At 39.6% G+C, this 21025-nt stretch overlaps 1 protein-coding gene across 1 annotated transcript in view; it reads right to left on the minus strand.

Moving 5' to 3' along the window:
- Nucleotides 1-21025, minus strand: part of XYLT1 (xylosyltransferase 1) — a 1579383-nt gene that overhangs the window by 48904 nt on the left and 1509454 nt on the right. Inside the window, exon 9 of the mRNA XM_044089152.1 lies at nt 8935-9130. Within this exon, the coding sequence (XP_043945087.1) occupies nt 8935-9130 (196 nt within the window). The remainder of the gene's footprint in view (nt 1-8934; nt 9131-21025) is intronic.

Raw genomic sequence — 21025 nt, forward strand, 5'->3', positions numbered from 1 at the left:
GCTTCTTTCTAGCAATCTACATGTGGTCACTCAGAAGTCCTGGCATTTCAGCAACTTTCTGTCCTACTACTTTTTTTTCAATCTCTATCATGGATATCAGTCAAACTACCACACAGGAACTTTTATATTCAGTTTTAGTAATTTAAGTTGAATTAATTTTTACTCAGTTTTCAACCATCTGTTTCACAGTCAGCAATACACCATCATCTAAAGCTACCACACATAGTTCAGTGTGAAAAAAATCCTAAAAATCAGTTTAGTGGCAAGCTGTTTTTTACCTTCATTTCACTTTGAGACTGACAGCAAAATAATCATGTTGCCCCTACATCCATTAAGGGTCTATATTAGATTAATGAACACTTAAAATGTCAAGTATGACATGCTCAACAGCTTTTAAGTGAACGTTCATCTAAGTGAAACTCCAGAATATCGAAACAAGGAATTTGGAAAAGCTATAGTTGGACAGCCGTCAGGAAGCCAGTGGCTGATATCTACAATGTACTGTACACCATTACAACCTCCTCAAAAAAACAAAACAACCCCCCCCCAAAAAAAAAAATCAACAAATCAACAAACAAATTAAAGTGGGGGGGCTTCTCTCCCCACACCCCCCAACATGAGGGGCTATACCCCCCACACCACCCCTACTTAAATATATCAACTCAGAGATCGCACCACAGTGGAGGACTGTCATAACATTGCACAAGGTGAACGTTAAGACCACACTACAGTGGAGGACTGTAAGAATGGCGAGACAGGGTTAACATTCTGATGTCATCCGTTGGCTTCCTCACGGCTGGCCAACTGTAACTTTTCAAAACTCCTTGTTTTGACTTTCTCGGGTTTCGCTTAGATGAATGTTCACTTAAAAGCCATTGAGCATGTCATACTCAACATTTTAAGTATCCGTTCATCTAATTGGGAACCATCCATTAATATTACCTGTTATCCAAGGCTCTGCAAACAGCATATATTTCAATTGAATTATAGCAATTAACCAAGCTGCTACATTCTGATCCATGGCTCACTGAGACATAGGTATCAACTGTCTTTTCACTGCAACTCAAAAAAAGGAATTTAACATGGATCCTGTGTTGGGAAGGGAAGTCAAACATTCCCTCATGTCCATGTTAACTGTCCTGTTTCCAGCTTAGGATGAAACTGGAGTGAATAGCAGCATAATGAATTCCATGGAAAGCATTTCAGCAAAGCATAACTGCATTGGCCTCACCATCTGTTGCACATGAGATTCAACCCTGCAGCTCTGAGGCTATGTTATCAATCCTCTGCCTTGTCCTAATCTATTATGCAGTCAGAAGACAAAAAGGTTCTGCTTTGCACATGGTGACATTTGGGGCAAAATATCAAGCATTCATCTAGCTATTTCTCAAGTTGCGCATTTAGTAAGAATTGTAGTGGTGGCAGGTTAAGTAGGACAAATCTGATCCCACATCCAAAACAACAGTATCCGGGTTATTCAGTGGGATACTGGTGCAAGGTAAGCTGGGAGACATAATCCTAACAAAGTGTTGTCAGTCTGCCCCAAGGCCTAGTCCCACAGAGCTGTACCAGGTTCTCCACCCATTGGAGTTATTGAGGGAGTGTCCAGATCACTTAAGTTGATTCTTTCCTGCTCATAGGCATACAAAGATTTTCTTGGAAGCAGGGGTTCTCAATCTGTCATGGGGGTGAATGTTTCTATGACTTTAATCAACTGTTGGGGGGCTTGTTTGTTGATGGGTATGTGTGTGCACACATACATGCTCAGGTGGCTGAATGTGTGGGAGTGGAGTGCCTTTGTCAATGTGATGCATGGTCTTCTATAGAGAACAATACGGCCATTAGGTCTGACAGTGCCAGCATTAGCTAGAATGTAATTCACAGAAGTTACTGAGCCTATAACTGAGGTCTTCATTATTGCAAACATAGCTGCGCCTCTGAATCAAATTTTCTCACTGTCATGGTAATTGACCTACCCATATCAGGCATTTACTGCAAGTGATGAGCTTTTACTGAATCTCAGCCATTGTCATTTTAAGATAAGGTGGAATTTGGGCCAAAATGGCTTTTTATGAATTGAAAAAGTGCAACATTTAGAAAACATTTAGCTAAGAACAAATATGTAGCTTTCAGCTCTGTTCATAGTAAAATAAACAAAGGTATCAAAACATAATTATAAAACATAAAGCAAAATTAATTTAAAATGGGTGGCGAAAGCCAAACACACTATGGCTAGGCTTATAAATGCCCTAGGGCAGATAGCCTAGTATGAACCTATGAACCTATAAATATATATGTTGGTGTGATTTCAGATCTAAAAGGAGTATATGTTTCTGTGTAAACATGATCTTTCCAACTTTGCATATGTTGAGGCATAAAAAATATTAAAATTGATTTTTCTCATTAAAATTCCAGATGCAACGGCTTGTTTGTCTTTTAGGGTAGGAACTCAGTATAATGTTTTATAGGTAACGACCAGTAAAAGTCCCAGACAATTTTATAAAAAAATGTTGAAGTATTTTGGAGATATAGGCTTTTAAATACAAACAGAAATAAAAAAACAGCCAAAACTGCCATCATTTTGGGGACAGGCCTTCTGAAAATGTTCAGCAGTTACGGGGTTAATGACACAAAGAACTGGACATTGGACTTCGTAACAATGAAACCCCTACAAACAGGTATTTAATTATATGCATTTTTCCATAAATAATACAGTACTGGCAATGAGTAACATTGACTTCCTAATTTTAATTAAAAATGTAACCAAACTCTGAATCTGGACAATTTGAGTTTTGGAAAAAATCATATTTTCATCTGGGCATTTCATGCCAGAGCACTCATTCACCATAATTTGCAAACATGTATTTTTTTACTATATTTCTTATGACATTTTCAGTTTGGTTATTGAATGTTTTGTACTTTGAATTTGCTTTAATTTTAATATGCATATGGATGAAAAAATTATTCAGGAATTGCATTACTGTTGAGAAATTATTATTTCAAGTCATAAGCAAAATTCTTAGATTTCATTTGAGGATAATGAGGCCTGGATGAAACAAACACACAAATCAGTGTCACTGTCCATGACTTCTTTGATATCTGCACATGGACAAAGAAATGACCTGCCACTTTACAGCCAGAACAGACTCCAGATCACTTCTTCTGAGTAAGAGGTTTAGCTGTTGGATGAAACCTCCTTTCTAGCAAGCATCCTGACAAAGGGTTTTCCAGAGAGGCTGGGAAGTATGATTTCTCTGTAACTGAAATATATTTTTCTAGCTCATTTTTCTGAAAATGGGTACTACTAGACCAGTTCACCAGTCCAGAGGTACTGTCACCGTCTTCCCTGCAATACTGAAACAGCACAGAAGCCATTATACCCCATGAAGTGTGAGACTATATTTGGTATGCTTACAGTAATATATTCATTTATTTCTATATTTTATTCCATATGATCTATGGCTTTTTAGTGATGCAATCTATATCATACTTATTTTTAGTCCACCAAACACTGCAGTTATTCTGATTAAATTAATTGCTTTTCTTTACATTATCTGGTGCATCATTTAAATCAATGGCTTTGAAAAAGAATGATTAAGTTTGAAAGCGTGTAATCCCCTCTTTTATTTTTGAATAAAGCTTTTAACGTACAGCTCCAAAGTCATCTGGTTGATTTACACTGGTTTGAAAATGAAATTGATTACAAAAGCTTTTACTGCACTTTACTCTTAAAAAGCCCATATTATAGCATAAAAAATTGTCACTGGTGAGAATGTGTTCTCAGTTTTAGTGTGTCTTATTGTTGTTGACTTCAATACAATTAAGCTAATGGACTGAGTCAAAAAGAACTCTGCAGAAACTGAATTTATGGTAGTAATTATAACCAGATATGCAACTGTGTAGAGCTGTTGTATGATAAAACCACTTAACACAACTGCATGCATTTCATAAAGATCGGTACATACCTGCTTTGCTGGATTACTCCACGTACACAGTGGGTAAGCAGAACCATGGTGTTTTGCATGATTCATAAACATGTGAATTGTGGAAAATATTGTACCATAGCACCAGGAAGCTACGTAGCTTCAAAGGTGTATGAACCACCTTAAGCTCAACAACTATTGATTAGATAGCCTTCATCATCTAAATTGTGATGGCTTAGTGATGAAGTGTTGTGACTATAGTATACTGGGTTCAAGCCCTGCAAGGGCTGTTTACAGGGGCACAGGAAAATAACTTTCTTGGGTGACATACGCCAGGGAACCTTGTTGGCTATGCTTACATAGGCCCTTGGGCCGATAGCCTAGTACCTACCTATGATGATTAACAGCACATTCTGATCAACATCACCAGCAAGTCAGGTATGTAAATGTCGGTACACCTATTTCCAGAATGTGTCACACATCAGCTGCAGTACCAGTAGCAAAGTATGGTGACCAAATTCCATTCACAGAATTTAATCAACAAGTTAAGCACTTTCATTAAATAATGTAGGGAACTTCTTCGGCGCTGAAAGTTACATCATCTTCCTGTGCCTTAAAATTACTTCCTGTTAGATAATAGATGTTACTGTAAGGGTACTGTTGAAATGTCTGATTAATTAATTATGCATGCACAGTGATGCCATCTGTATTGAAACTGTAAGTGTTTTCAAAGCATAGGAAGATGATGTAACTTACATTATAGGATGAAAAAGCTCACCTTCTTGATTAAATTCTGTAATACTAGCCTGGAGCAGCATTCTTTTATTCCTTTGGAATTTTTGGTAAGTTTATTTCTGGATACCTTTGGAACCATACTCCATTCCTCTTAATATAGTGACAACATAAGGCATTTGACAACAGAATACATAACAGTACCTTATTACTTCATGATAATGATATGCAAGTCTTATTTGCTGCAAGGGCCTTCTGCCGATGTGGGCAAATAATTTACCTCCTGGTGGAGGTCAGGTCTCATAGCAATCATCAGGCCGCAGTGCAGGCATACAATCTGACTCTGTACTATAACAATTATTTTTTTCCATCAAAATCTATAGTCATGTTTTGCCAGCATAGCTGTCAGATAAGCAGACAGGAGAAGTAAATTAGAAATGCCATCTCCTGCTTCACAGTTACATGTTTGAGGTTAGTTCCTTTACAATGTGGAATACAAAGTCTGGTGGTTCTGTTAGATCAGCTCAGAAAATATATTTTTGTAAGTGTACTTCAGTGAAAAACATTTGGTATAGCATAGAGTTATTCATAATGACACCTCCGATGCTTACCCTATACATATTGCCAATATCCTTGGAAACACATTTAGTGCCACTTTTACCCCAAGACTTCTTTTCAAAGCCTCAAGATATCTGCATCCCTTACTCTTGCAAAGATCTCTAAAGAACATGTAGTGAAAGTGCTAACAAAGATCAAAAATATTTCCTCCATGGAACCCAACCATATACCTGGTTGCTTAACATATGCTTGCAGGCAAACTCCTCAAAAATTTTATTTAATTTCTGGTTTTGCTTCTGAGAAATGAAGTACTAAAAAAGGTTGCCTTACAACCAGCTCAGGTAATTACAGACCTCTCAGCCTTACAAGCCTCATTAGCAAAACCAAGGAATGTATTATATAACTGACCTCATAAACAATGATACCAAGATTCTTGTTAGTCTTGGCCACTAACACTTTGGCTTTCTTTGAAAGGGTTATGGAGGACATAGATGGTGGACATGGAGTGGACGCAGCAAATCTTCACCTGGCCAAGGCCTTCATCACCATTCCTTATGCTGGCATCAAACAAAATCTAAATGCCTTAGAAATCAATTCACATGTGGTAAGATGGGTAGCAAACTGAATGAAAGGCAGAATCAATCCGTACAGTAGAATTTCAGGTGCCTCATCAGAAAATAGGGGGACTGGTGCTGGGACCTCTTCTTCTTGGTATTTACTTCTCAGATCTTGAGGCAGACAGCCAAGACCTCTGGCTAACAAAGTCTGCAGATGATTGCAAACTGGAGCTTGTTAAGTCACCCTCTCACAGACAAACCATCTATTATGAACTTATCATAGCAAATGCTTGGTTTACTAAAAATGAGCTCAAACTAAATGTTATAAAGTGTAGTATACAACCTCTTTCTTCATCACATTATAAAGACAACAAACCACTACAAAACAAAAAGTTAGTCAGGGAACTCGGTACTTGGGCTGATAGCTCCCTCTTTTTTGACCATCAATTGACAACAGTTGTCAGAAAATCCTTTTATTTAGCACAGCTTATTGTCAAAGGAGTATTATCAAGGTTTATAGAATTAATCACTCTCTTACAGTCAGCATTAATCAGACTTTTAAGGAAAGACCTCTGTCTCATTTATTGCACCATTAGATACCCAATTGTCCTGCATGTTCTCTTTCTCTGTAAATCCAGTATCTCCATTAACACTAGAACCAGGGCCCTAAATCTTCACCAGCAGAGAAATAAAACAAGTGGAGGGACAGCTTTACAATACACTTACAAAACTCTGGAATAAACTTCCCCTCCATGTTAAGTAACATGACTCACCACCTTCCTTAAACATAAACTAGATCACTGGATGAGTATCCATAAATGTATTCAAGGATTGACTAATATGGCCATCCAAAAGAAACGAGGCATGGCACGGGTATTTGCAAGGTGTGAATGTTCATAAGTCTCAATGGCCTTGGTATAACTATGAGTCTATGACAGTCCATATAAAGCAGTTTTAAAAAAAGTGAAGTAACGTTATAATGTACCATACAAACCTGCAGCTATACCAGTAACAGGGAGATTGTCTACCAACTTCATTCTCTCATCCTATACCTTAGCAGCCTGAACATTTTAACAGTAAGATATCCTGCTCCATGATGACTGCTTCAGTTAGTTAGTTAATTAGTTAGTTATTCTGTTTGTTAACAGGGTGAGCAGGCTGGCCCAGAGTCCTTTTTTCAATCACCTGGATCACAGAAATTATGTAGACATTCGTCATACAATATTATACAGATAAGTAAACAGAATGTACAGGAATGGGTACTTTTCTGTTAAACCCCTACCAATTTGTGATGATGTATTTTGCCAGTATTTCAGTAGTGGACACAAGTTTATGTGTGAAAAGTAAATCTGTACAACTGAGAAACAAGTTTCCATTCTTATGTTATGTGTAAAGTACCATCTTGTCATTGCAGAAATAGCTGAAATCCATCGTTAAACCCCTACCACTTGCCGGAGGTTTTCTTTACACATATTTCACCCAGAAACAAGTTAACTGTGTTACCTTATACTTAAAGTACTATACTGTCATAACTATCTTGCAATAACGTTTACAGAGGTGGCATCCATCTGAGTTGCATTACAGACTGTAAGAGGTGCTGGGTTTGAAATGGGGTTACACATCTCTGCCATTAAGTCACTGTCAAATGGCTTTCAATGCAAGTGACAATTATCCCTGATTTACGGAGTGTTGTCACATAATTACTTTTGGCTTTGTTCCTTAGTCTTCACCGAAGAAATTGAGAGCTATGTAATTTTTCCTTGTCCCTTTTTACTTTTCCAAAAACAACAAAACAAAAAACAAATAATCAATGGTGCATTAAGTACGAATTCTGGGGAGTACAACTATAAATAAGTGTTGTATGTCCAGTTGACATGTGTGATTTGTGGAAAAGTTCCTGTTAAGTGTGTAAGTATTTCAGACCTCCCTTCAGCAGATGCAGTTAAAAAGAAAAACAATGAACACTTCTGCCTTCTCCTTCCTCTACAGTTGTTGCTTTTGTTGTCAGTTGTTTGTCTCCGGGTGGATATCAAAACACTGTGAGATGCATGATCCTGCTTCCAGAGTAAATCTGGGTCAGCTCCCAGTTGATTTCCAGATTAATGTAACCCAAGTAACGTGTGGAAGGAAAGGCACTTACCAGTGTGAACTAAGGGACATTGCTGCTGATGTAGTTGGGCTAAGAGTTGAAGTATTTGTTGTTCAAAACGGAGCCTTTTCGCAATTTTATAACTTGAAACAACTGCACTTACATACTGGCAAAACACAGCAGTGCGAAGTGGTAGGGGTTAAATGGAAAAGTACCCAGAAATGTATCAGTGCCATTAAAATTTTGTCACTGTACTCAAATAAAGCAGTAAAACACAAACTTCCAAGGTATTATAAAAATCTGCTATAACTGCATGTATGTTCACATACGCCTGCAGCTATACGATTAACCTGCATCATAAAAACATTTGCATTTCTATCGTTTCATGAGATGTGCTTTTACCTGACTTCAGAAAAGATGGTCTCACCATGTTAATTTGCCAAATGCATAGAAAGATTATGTCTGAAAACAGCTTACTAAGAGTTGATGAAAGACAACCTTTGGTGCATAAATTCTGTTCATGCCATTATGTAGTAACCATTGACTGCAGTTCCTTGATTCTTTACATGGTGCTCAAAAATTAAAGGAAACATCATAACTGCTGATGAAACATAACCAATAAGGACAGTTAAGTCATTGGTAGTAGCTGGTATTAAGTCACAGTTCTTCTCAGCTCAATACTTTGGTGTTACGTCATTACTGATCAGTGACGCCACCCAACTGAATGACATTTCTTTGGGGGGGTGGCAAGCTCCCAACCCCCCCCCCACAGGCAGACCCCTAAATCTTTGTGCTTTATTATTTCAAGTACAAAATAGCTGCAATTCAGCTAAAGTAAAATTACTAACTGCAGCTACATCTGACACATAAAGAATATCACCTAACATTACAGAAAGTGTTGTTTGCTTAAATATGCATCTTATAACTACATGTTAAACAATTCTTCTTTGACCAATGGTTATACATCTGCTTTAGAGATTCTTAGGCTTTTAGTACAACTGCAACTTTACTTTTCATCATTTCTAAAGCTATTAACATTTTTAATATGTTATTTAGGCTGTTGGAGTTTTTTTACCTCTGCAAACTGGAGTCTTCCAAAGTCACTTTGTGGGTTTGCAATTTTAAAGAATTTCTTTGGCATCATCCACGTTTCCAGTGTCTCTAGTTTACTAGTTGCTAAGTTGGTTGCATGATGCTTTACCAGGTAGCCTTGGAAACGGTCACTGAGGAAGTAAACACTAACTGATACCGGGTGGCCCATTGGATAATACCTATAAAATAATATAATAATATCACATGTGCATAGCTGGACAATAAAACACAGACAAATTATAACGTTTGGACTGAGTACCAGCCTGACATAAAAAAACAAAAAACAGAGATTTATAACAGGATGAACAGGAGAAGGAAACTGACGTTCAAGACAAATCACAAGTGAAGGGATCCATAAGCTCATATTGCAGCAAAGTACATCACCCTTCATCCTGAACAAATAAACAGTGGCAAACTGAGCCAGTATAAAGTAGTATACATGTTTATCGTACAGCCATGGAAGAAACAATTTGTAGTGTTAAGAAAACATGGAGACAATGCAAGACTTACTTGAAGATAGCAAGAAAACCTCTTGTTTTAAAATAGTATAAACACAATCAACAGACAATCAAATGTACACATCAGTGTATAAATAAGCAGGAAGTGAAGCGAAGATGAAACAATTTCTGTGGCATAAGTGTATGTATAAAAATCCACAAAAAGCAACCGAGGAGAACAGTCCACTCTTGTTTATTTAAGCACTTTTCATCCTTAATACGAAGAACGTCTGAGCCGAAGAAGTTCTTACTATTAAGAAGGATATGTTCTCGTTGGTTGCTGTTTTTTGCAAATTTATTTGCAGTCTGTTCTACAATTTCTTCATTTTTAAAGTGTATGTTTACACACACACACACACACACACACACACACACACACACACACACACACACACACACACTCACACTCACAAAACAACATCAAAGTTAACATGCCATAGGATAAACTTGACAGCAAAGCAAGAAAATTGTTTCATGTCCATCAAATGTTATACAAGAACCAGTGTTTGCCAACATTATATATCCCTCTGTCTGAAAGAGGTATGACCTCCCTTAATTCGATTTTATACATACATATATATATATATATATATATATGTGTGTGTGTGTGTGTGTGTGTGTAGGTTGTGGGATTTCATACACATTGATTGACATCATCAGATCCAAACATACTGAAAGTTCTAAAGCATTAACAAAATAAGCCTAAGACAGACTCTTTGCTTAGATTAGCAGAAACATTGAGGAAACAAGCAAATGTGGAAATCCAACCAGATGTATATAAAAAACAGGTGGCAACAGAAAGTATAAAAAAAAGCAAAATAAAGAATACAAAGAACTGGATCAGAACAAAAACAGATAACTCAAAAGATCACAATTTTAACAAGAAGTATAGAGATTTCCTGGAACACCTGCATGTTGACTAAGAATTGCTGTAGAAAAAACTCATATGATGTGAATTTAAACCAAAAGATTAAAGGTTAATACTGGCAGCCCAAGACAGTGGATCACATATTAGATGGTTCACAAAATCCATAGAAAAGGCTGGAGATACAGACCAATGCAGGTTTTGTAGTGCAGAACTAGAAACAGTTACACATCTTGTTGCAGCGTGTGATAACATTCATGGCTAAAGGTTGTTATTAGCAGGATTTACTAGGTAACGCAGGACAACATGAATTGGTGTTGATAATGGGTGACTTGAATGCACATATCGGGGCAGACAGAACAGGTTATGAGGATTGCCTGGGTCCACATGAGTGGGACAACAGGAATAAAGAAGGAGAAGCCATTCTAGACTTCTATGTGGCAGATACTTGAGAGTAGCCAACACATGGTTCAGAAAGAGAGACAGTCACAAGATCACATACAAGAGTAGCCAACATGCAACTCAAGTAGACTTCCATCTAGTTAAGGAAAAAGCACTGGGATATAATCCATGATTGCAAAGTCATCCCCAGTGAAACAGTTGGTCCACAGCATAAACCACTGGTGGCCACAATCAGCTGCAAGCAGTGGTCATAGAAGGTACAAGGGCCCAATGACTCAAGTAAGAAGAATGTTCAGCTTCACAGAGGGGTTCCTAGTGGGAGTGGGTGTACAACAGGGTTCATCTCCGAAACCCTCTGCTGTTCATACTGGTGATGGACTACATTAACAAACAGGTTGGAGGGGACAGATCAACAAAGTTACTGTATGTAGAAGATGTGGCATTACAGGCAGACTGAACTAGAACTACAGCAAAGGATAGGGGAATGGAATGCATAACTGAAGGCACATGGGATGAAAGTGAGTACAGATAAGACAGTTGTAATGGCATCAAATGAGAGAAATCAGAAGAAAATGAGATAGAAGAGAAGATAGTGGAACAGGAAAATAGCTTCAAGTATCTGGGAGGGGTGGTTGAGGAGAAGGGAAATCTGAATGAAGAGGCCAAAACTAGAATCAGAGAGGCCGCAGCCAAGTGGCACAGAGTCTCAGGTGTAATCTATGACAGAAGAATGTCAAAGAACCTGAAAAGTAAGGTGTACAAGACAGTGGTGTGACCAGTCCTACTGTATGGTACAGAAACTTGGGCAGTAAAGGCAGAGCAGATGAGGAAGCTAGAGGTGATGGAAATGAAGTGCCTGAGAATGGTGGTCAGATGCCCACTGTGGGACAGATGAAGAAATGAGGACATAACAGAAGAAACCAAAGTAGCTCCATTTGCAGAAAAGATCAAAGAGAATGGATTATAGTGGTTCGGACACATGGGCATAAAAGCAGAAGACAACCTAGTGAAGAAGACTTGGGCAGACAAGAAGAAGGTAAGAGGAAACAAGGACATCCAGCAAAGAGGTGGATGCATTATGTGAAAGAAGATCTGTGACGGTCAGGCATGAGTGTTGAAGAAGGTAGGAGTATGGCACTGAATTGAGAGAGACGGTGACAGTTAACACAATACCCCAACCCCATGTAGAAATGGAAGAAAGGGGGGAAGATGTTGATGATGATGACGTGCAAGGTTATTATACTGGAGGCTTTGTAAACATTACAACATAGAGGCTAGCTGAGAGACATTGAAAACACGAACCACAAATGATTGTTGAAAATGACAAAGTACAGTAATGATGACGTGGGATCACCCCTATAGAGCAGCTAATGAGGTAAAACTAAACAGACAAGATATTGTAGTTCAACAGAAAAAGACAGAGATAGTGTTGACTGCAGTGGCATATGAAGTGAAACACACACATTTGTAACTTATCAGGACATGAAAGCAGAAAGTAGAGAAATGTGGGACAAGGATACACAGACAGTTCCAGCTGTAGTAGGAGTAATGGGGCCAATACAAAAGAAACTTCAAATGTATTTAGATATGCTATGGTAAAAGAGGCAATTCTGGGTACATTGCAGGTATGGAGACTAGCACTCATATTAAATGTCAAACACTGAGGAAAAACTGATTTCATGAACATTAAGTAAACCCTGACTTAGGAATGCAGTCTGTTCCCATTGTGGTGTGTAAAAACTTAAGCATCTGGAAAAAGTAAACCTAAAACCAAATCATTTCTAAAAGTGTACAAAATTGTACCTTCTTACTTGTAAGGATGGAGCATGTTTTAACTCACTGAGAAAAAAAAAAACTTTACTTAGCCAGTCACGAGCAGTTGTAGCAGAGAAAAAAAATATTACTCAATGAACAAAATAAATAAATAGGAGTTCCTTAAACTAGAGATAATTTGAGGTTATGAGTATTTTAAAATGCACAGGTTAAATATTACCTAAACAGAGAAGTACAGGCTCATAGCTAATTACTAGCCTAGCTGCCCCAGGGGGCATTTTAAGTCTAGTCACTTTCCCTCCCAGAGGTGAAAATCAAACTTTGTACCTTGTGTCTGTGAGGCAAGTACCTTGAACCTTATCCCAATCCACAAGCTTAAACAACATTATTTATTATTTATTAAACAGGATGCACACAGGAACCTCTGATCAGAAAAATAATCCGCCATGATATCAGCTAGTCATGAAACACAGCATTACATCGACCATCAACATTACATCATCAGTTGCTTTAACCTTGACTTCTGTGCTACTAAGGCATAGGTGAGAAATGACAAGAAAAGCAACAGCTATACACGTGCAACAGTAATATAATTAATTCCAGTCCTTTATCAACAACAATAGTCAAAATACATACAAGCAATTCATTTTAAGTATAGTTCAAACAAAATAGGCCTTTCTGCTTCTGAGAGTGCCATTTCTGTTTGGTGCAGTAGTTTTGTTTTGTAATTTTTCATCTGGCAAGCAATTTTCCTTTTTAATTTTGTCAGATGCATTGTGTTTCTCAGAGTCCGCTTCTGCTGTCATAGTAGTTGTCTGTTCCAGAACTAATTTACGAGAGATAGCTTTGCACAGTGTGTGTTCTACATCTCAGGATTAACATTTAGTGTCATAAATGTTTTTGAAAAACATTCCGCTAACAGAACCATAAATGATGTCAAAATGAATGACACATAACTTTACATATTATTCATACAGCTCTTTCTAAGCACAAGCAGTGTCAGAGGAAGAAAATCAATAAATAAAAAGTACAAGCGAAAGGACAGCGATATGCAAAGTTATGCATCTGTCCCGACTCCCAAATATTATTTTTTTCATTTCTTAGAGAAAAATGTATCAATTCAAAGGAGATAAATGTAAAAGGAGACACTAGAACATATATTTTAAATTGTGAAATGGGATGTATTGCAGCCCTGATCCTCCCCTGGGCAAAATCCATAAAAATGCAGAACAATGGGTTTAACTTTCCAGGTAACTCAAACTAGGTTAGGAACCACCCAGGTAAGCAAGTCACACACACACACACACACACACACACACACACACACACACACACACACACACACACACACACACACACACACACACACAACATTACAATATCTATAACCATTGTATCAGAAACTCTCCTCACATGCTTAAAGGAGAAATACTTACTTTCTACAAAGGAAGCCAGACAGAATCTCTGAATAATCAGACTCCTTCTGTTATCGACTAACAAGGCTAACTATTCTACTAAAACATAGAAGGCACTGATGGCAGTAAAAATAGTTCTCACCATTAATGGGACAATTGCACCACACAATCTGAAGTCCTATGATAGCATTGGCTCATTTTTTAGAATGAAAGGACCCATTTGTTTTTTATATATATATATATATATATATATATATATATATATATATATATCTACACACACACACACATACATATACATACAGTGGATATAAAAAGTTTACACAACCCTGTTAAAATTCCAGGTTTTTGTGATATAAAAAAATGAGACCACAATAAATTTCAGAACTTTTCCCATCTTTAATGTGACCTATAACCTGTACAATTCAATTGAAAAACAAACAAATCTGTTAGGGGAAAAATATAAAATATAAAAAACGTACAATACGCTGGTTGCAGGAGTGTGCACACCCTTAAACTAATACTTTATTGAAGCACCTTTTGATTTAATTACAGCATTCAGTCTTCTTGGGTACACATATGCCAACAATTAAAGAGACTCTGATTAACCCCAAATAAAGTTCAGCTGTCCTAGTAGGACTTTCCTGACATTTACTCAGTTGCCTGCTACAGCAAAAGCAATGGTTTGCAGAGAACTTACAAAGCATCAAAGGGATCTCATTGTTGAAAGGTGTCAGTCAGGAGAAAGGTACAAAAACATTTCCATGGCATTGGATATACCATGGAACACAGCAAAGATAATCATCAGAAAGTGGAGAAAATATGGGACAACAGTGATGCTGCAAGGAACTGGGTGTCCATCCAAAATTGATGAAAAAGTACAGTTGTGTACACTTACCATAAATGTAGATGTTCAAGTGTATTCACTGTTGCAGTCATCACATTTGGCAGTAGCCCTCAGTCGGCCTGATTAACAAAGTCTTGGGTCCTGCGTCAGTTGCTGTCTCTTCTTCCGTGACGTCAGGTCATCAGGGGTATAAAACAAGCAGCCGACACCATTACATCAGTTTTTCTTGCACCAGATGTTAGGTGCCCCCTTAATGGGAAGCAATTAAATATATAAATATACAAGGTTATACCTCCAACAAAAAAAGCAAATACACCAAAAAGCTTTTAAGCATAGTAAAGGAAAGTAGAGGTATAGCCAAAAGAATTCAGGGGGCTGGAGGGAGAGTAACCAGGACTGCAACAGTGAATACGCTCAAACATCTAAATTTATGGTAAGTGTACACAACTGTACTGTGTTCTTTGTGTTTCACTGTTGCAGTCATCACATTTGGGTAGATTCCCAGAGCTAAGGATGGGAGGAGGAATTTAAGATAGCATTAGGACCAGCTATAAGGCCCTGCAAGACTGCAGTGGCAAAGCCAGCTCTGGATTTAGAGAAAATTGGCAAATGATAATGCTTGATGAAAGTATGTACAGAACTCCAGGTACCAGTTTCTAGGATGTCCCTGGTAGGGATGCCTCTGAGAAAGGCTGTAGAGGTAGATGCAGCCCTGGATGAGTGGGGTCTGATCCCCTGTGGGATAGTTTTTCCATGGTGCCTATAGCAGAAATGAATGCAATGGCCTATCCATTTAGAAATGGTTTGCTTTGAAATAGCCTTCCCCTCTGTCCCTGCAGCAAATGCTACCAGCAGTTGTTCAGATTTCCTTTGAGGTTTAGTCCTGTCCAAGTAGACTCTAAGTTGTCTGTGCACATCTAAGGAGTGCAGTATCCATTCCCCTTTGTTCTGTGGATTAGGAAAGAAGGTTGGCTAATGAATAGACTGATTAAGAGCCACACTGGATACCATCTTGGGCATGAAGGAGGGATTGGTTCTGAGGGACACCCTGTCCGCATGAAAGATGATGAAAGGCTCCACTGCCATAAGGGCCTGCAATTCAGATACCCTTCTTGCTGAAGTGATTGCTAAAAGGAAAGCTGTTTTCCAAGAAAGACATTTTAAATCTGCAGTAGCAGCTGGCTCATAAGGAGGAAGAGTGAGTTTCTCCAAGACAAATTTAAGGTCCCAGGCTGATGTTGCAGCTCTCCTGGGTTGTCTAAAATTTTTGGCCTGTCTGAGTAACTGCTTGAGCAGTGGGTGAGAGAAGAGGGGAGATTCTGTGTTATAATGGACTGAAATGGCAGAGGCGTGAATTTTGATGGAGGAAAAGGACAGGCCCTTGGGAAGCCTCTCAGTTAAGTACTGTAAAATATGAGGTAAACTGGGCACTGCTGTGCTCATGTCTTGAGATTGGTTCCAGGCACAGAATCTTTTCCATTTTTCAGCATAAGATTTTCTAGTACTAGGCCTCCTTGCCTCTAAAATGATATCCAACACTAGTTTACTGAGGGATGGTAAAGGAGAGATTAGGTAATTAGCCAGGCTGCTAGGTTCAGTGTTTGAAGCTGAGGGTGCAGAATCTGGTTCTCCTGCTGAGACAACAGGGAAGGAGTCTGAGGCAGGTGCCATGGGGCCAACCGTGGTGCTCTGTGCAAGAGGGGGTACCAGTGTTGGCATGGCCAGTCCGGTGCAATCAAAATCGTCCTTGGTTTGTCCTGTTTGATCTGTAGTAGTACTTTGGAGAGCAGAGGCAGAGGAGGAAAGGCATAAACTGATAGTTTTTTCCAGCTGAAGAACAGAGCATCCACTTTCCAAGCTTGTTTGTGGGGAGTCCTTGTGCAAAATTTGTCCAATTGATAGTTCTGGTGGGAGGCAAACAGGTCTATATCTGGGCTCCCCCCATTTGCTTGTCAACATGTTGAAAATCCTTGGTTCCAGTTTCCACTTGTGTGGGTCCATGAGGTTTCTGCTTAGTCTGTCTGCCAGTGTATTTAGTTTTCCAGGCAGGAATTGAGCTTGTAGATGCACTTGGTAGCTCAAGGCTGTGTTCCGCAATGCCATGGCTAGTCTGCAGAGAGGGTAAGAATTTGTACCCCTCTGCTTGTTTATGTACCACATAACAGTGGTGTTGTCCGTCTTTACCATTAGTTGTCCTGGAAGAATGCAGTCCTTGAAGGCTGTCAGAGCATTCTGTACAGCTAACATTTCTTTTTGATTGATATGCAGGTGCATTTGACTTAGGTTCCATTTGCCGTGAATGCACTTCCCTGTCAGGTGAGCCCCCCATGCATAGTCTGATCTATCTTTGTTAGGGTTTGGGTGTCAAGGGGCAGTGTGAATGGTAATCCCTTGTTCTGATGGCTGGCCTCTACCCTACAAAGGAACTCTAGGCAAAGGCAAGGTATGATAGGAATTATTGGTTCTAGATCCTGAGAATGTTGACACCATAGGATTTTTAGATACCACTGTAGTTTCCTCATATGCAGTCTTGCATATGGAATTAGAAGAATGCAGGAGTCCATGAACCCCAAGGCTTGCAGTATTTGCCTTGCAGATAGCAGGGTTTTTGTGGCCACTTGTTTGAAGTAGGTTGTCAAATGAATTTGTTTCTCTGGCGTGAGGAAAGCCATCTGGGAAGTTGTATTCAAGCTTCCTCCCAGGAATATAATTTGTTGACAGCATAACAGGTGTAACTTCTCATCGATTATGGTGTACCCCAGACAAGTTAGCACCCCTTGTACAAAGGCCAGATGATTCAAAAGTATGTCCTGGCTTTCTGCCTGAATTAGACAATCGTCCAGGTATGGGTATATTTGAATATTTCTTTTCCTGCAAAATGCAATCACTGGAGCTAGGCACTTTGTGAATACCCTGGGCGTAGTAGATAAGCCAAAGGGCAGTGCAGAGAACTGATAGGGTGTGTAGCCTACTTTGAAGTGTAGATATCTTCTGCAAGATCCCGATTGGGATGTGCAGGTATGCTTCTTTTAAATTTGGTGTTGCTAACCAAGCATCTTTGCCTAGTATAGGAAGCAACTGGTGAAGAGTCAGCATATTGAATTTTGGGATAACCAAAAAGGTGTTTAGAGTAGACAGGTCCAGGATAGGATGCCATGAATTGCCTTTTCAGTGTACCACGAAAAGTCTTGAGTAGAAACCTTGACCCTTTTCCTCTTCTGGTACCAACTGAACAGCCCCTATGCTTAAAAGAGAGAGTACTTGTTTTTGGGCCTCTACCCACTGATTTGGAAGTAGATCTGGCCAACTGCTTGGAGTTGGTGACGTGTGAAAGTGAAATCTGTATCCTTGGGACACTATATTTAAAACCCATTTGTCCTGGGTAATGAGTCCCCAGTTCTTTGCATAAAGTACAATCTTTCCTCCCAAAGGGGCAGTCAGTTGAGAAGTGCTTGGAAGATTTTTAAAAAGAAGCCATTGAGACAGTTTACCATGTGGGGGAGTTTTATTACTCCCAGATCTGGAAGTAGAGGCCCCCCACTGCTTAGTCCTGTGCATGCCTTGGGACTGCAGCCTGGGAGCTCTGCTGGATCTGGGTTTGGACTGAGAAGGCCTGGAAGAGGCAGGAAAGGACCAATTCTTGGAAGGCCAATGCCTACTAAATCTTTGGGGGTTGTACTTGTAACAAATCTTTAACAGTTTGCATAGATTTAGCTTTTTCCTCCATCTTTTTAAGAACTTCTTCTGCCTTGTTGCCAAACAGGTGGTCCTGGTTTAAGGGAGCATCCAGTAATTTTGCTTTAACATGATCTGGCAAGGATTGCTCTTAAGCCAAGCATACCTTCTAAGTACAGACCCGGTTACAGCAGGCCTGCAAGATGCCACTAGAAAATCAAAACCACATTGCAAAGTATGTTTTCCAACTTGTTCAGCTGAATGCAGTAAATCCTGTAAATCCTTATTTTCAGCACAAACAGGAATAAACATAATTTTCTGTTTAAGCAATCCAATAATACGCTGCTGATACTTTAACATATGAAACTGGCAGTTTAGGGCACTAATGGCCAACGTTTCAAAAGTTTATACCTTCTTACCCCATCTATCCAGTGCCCTGGACTCTCTATCAGAGGGGGTAGGATTTTTGGCAGTAGTAGCTTTAATGCCCTTGGGTCCCTGTGAAACAGTCTCAGGATCCACAGTAGGATTTTTAAAAAGAAACTTGTGAGAGTCAGGGACCCTGTAATATCTGTCAGGTGTTCTGGGAGTAGGAGGTAAAGAATCAGGGGCCAAGCTAGATTCCGAAAAGGCATCATCAACAATGTCCAGTACAGGAGGTATGGCCAAAGGCCTGTGTTGGGGCAGGAGTAAGAAATCCCTAAGCCTCTTTTTAGAATCAGAGAAATCCTGACTTTCCCAATGAAAATGCTCCCTGAGAGTATGCAAGGTTTCATCAAAAGAGAAATCCTCTGGGGGGGGGGGGGGACAGAGGGAATAGAGTCCTCAGCATCAGAATCCTCATAGATAGATAAGGGTAAATCCTGGTCATCAGAGGAAACAGAAAATTCAGAATCCTGGTCAGAAGTATCATAAACAAATGCAGTCCTAGGTCTCTTAGAGGGGGAAGGCTGGCTTCCCCTGATTAAAGTAATAAGGTCTTCAGCCATTCTTATCATTTGTTTTTTAGGCATAAAGGCCTGACCATGTGGTCTGGACATTAGTTTTCTAGGCATGGTTAGAGATTGAGGCCTTGAAGAAGAAGATGGTGTCAGTTTAATACGCAAGTCCGTAGGCCTGAATACACCCTCAGAAGCCGGTGCCTGCACAGCGGCTGCAGACCCATCCAAGGTAGAGACATCCGCAGGTTCCATAGTTGAAGCATCTCATGGCATACCGGACTCCGAATGGGTCTCAGTAGAGACCTGTGAATCAGAAGTAGCAGGTACCAGGTGCTGGAAAGTGCCTCACTGAGTACCGGTGAACTGGTGACTGGCTTAGGAGAAGCGTCATCGGCAACTTTGGACCTAGGCGGCCTGTCTCTGCCTTTATCTTTGTGTTTCTTTGGAATGTCGGTAGTCAGATAGCTGACTGAAGACATATCTGGATAATTGAACCAATTACCAAAATATTTAGAGGCTTAAATATACCGATGATGGACAGTTTGTGGTTTAAATAAGGCACAAAACTGACAGCGAGGTACAGCGTGGTCAGGGCCTAGGCAAGGAATACAGTACAAATGAAAATCTTTATGAGGTATTTACTTTTCACAAGTAATGCAATTATTTACTTTTACTGACATCAGTAAGGAGCAAGAAAAAGTTTCTCCAATGGGGTACTTAACTTTAGTTTGAAGACTTCAGTTCTGAAACACGAAAATGAAAATTTCAAGAGTCGGCCAACCGGCACTTACGAACTGCTTCTGCTTCGGGCACCGCATGGCAAGAAAGACTGATGTAATGGTGTCGGCTGCATGTTTTATACTCCTGACGACCTGACGTCATGGAAGAAGAGACAGCAACCGACGCAGGACCCAAGACTTTGTTAAGCAGGCCGACTGAGGGCTACTGCAAGCAGATAACCCAAATGTAATGACTGCAACAGTGAAACACAAAGAACATCTGGTCAGGGAGGCTGCCAAGAGACCTACAGCAACACTGAAGGAGCTGCAGGAATTTCTGGCAAGTTCTGCTTGTGTACTACATGTGACAACAATCTCCCGTATTCTCTATATGTCTAGACTATGGGGTAGGGTTGCAGACGGAAGCCTTTTCTTACACAGAAAAAACAACTAGGCCTGGCTAAAATTTGCAAAACAATACATCAAGTCTCCCAAAAGCATGTGGGGAAAATGTGTTATGGTCTGATGTGACCAACGTTGAACATTTTGGCCACAATTCCAAAAGGTACATTTGGTGCAAAAACAACACTTCGCATCACCAAAAGAACACCATCCCCACAGTGAAGCATGGTGGTGGCAGTATCATGCTTTGGGGTTGCTTTTCTTCAGCTGGAACTGGAGCTTTAGTCAAGGTGGAGGGAATTATGAACTATCAGTCACTTTTGGCCCAAAGGCTTCAGGCGTCTGCTAGAAAGCTGAAGATGAAGAGGAATTTCACCTTTCAACATGACAATGACCCCAAGCATACATATAAATCAACAAAAGAATGGCTTCACCAGAAGAAAATTAAAGTTTTGGAATGGCCCAGCCAGAGCCCAGACCTAAATCCAATAGAAAATCTGTGGGGTGACCTGAAGAGGGCTGTACACAAGAGATGCCC

This window comes from Protopterus annectens, chromosome 12.part0, assembly GCF_019279795.1.
Source record: "Protopterus annectens isolate FY-2018-M chromosome 12.part0, PAN1.0, whole genome shotgun sequence".
NCBI classification, from domain to species: Eukaryota; Metazoa; Chordata; order Ceratodontiformes; family Protopteridae; genus Protopterus; species Protopterus annectens.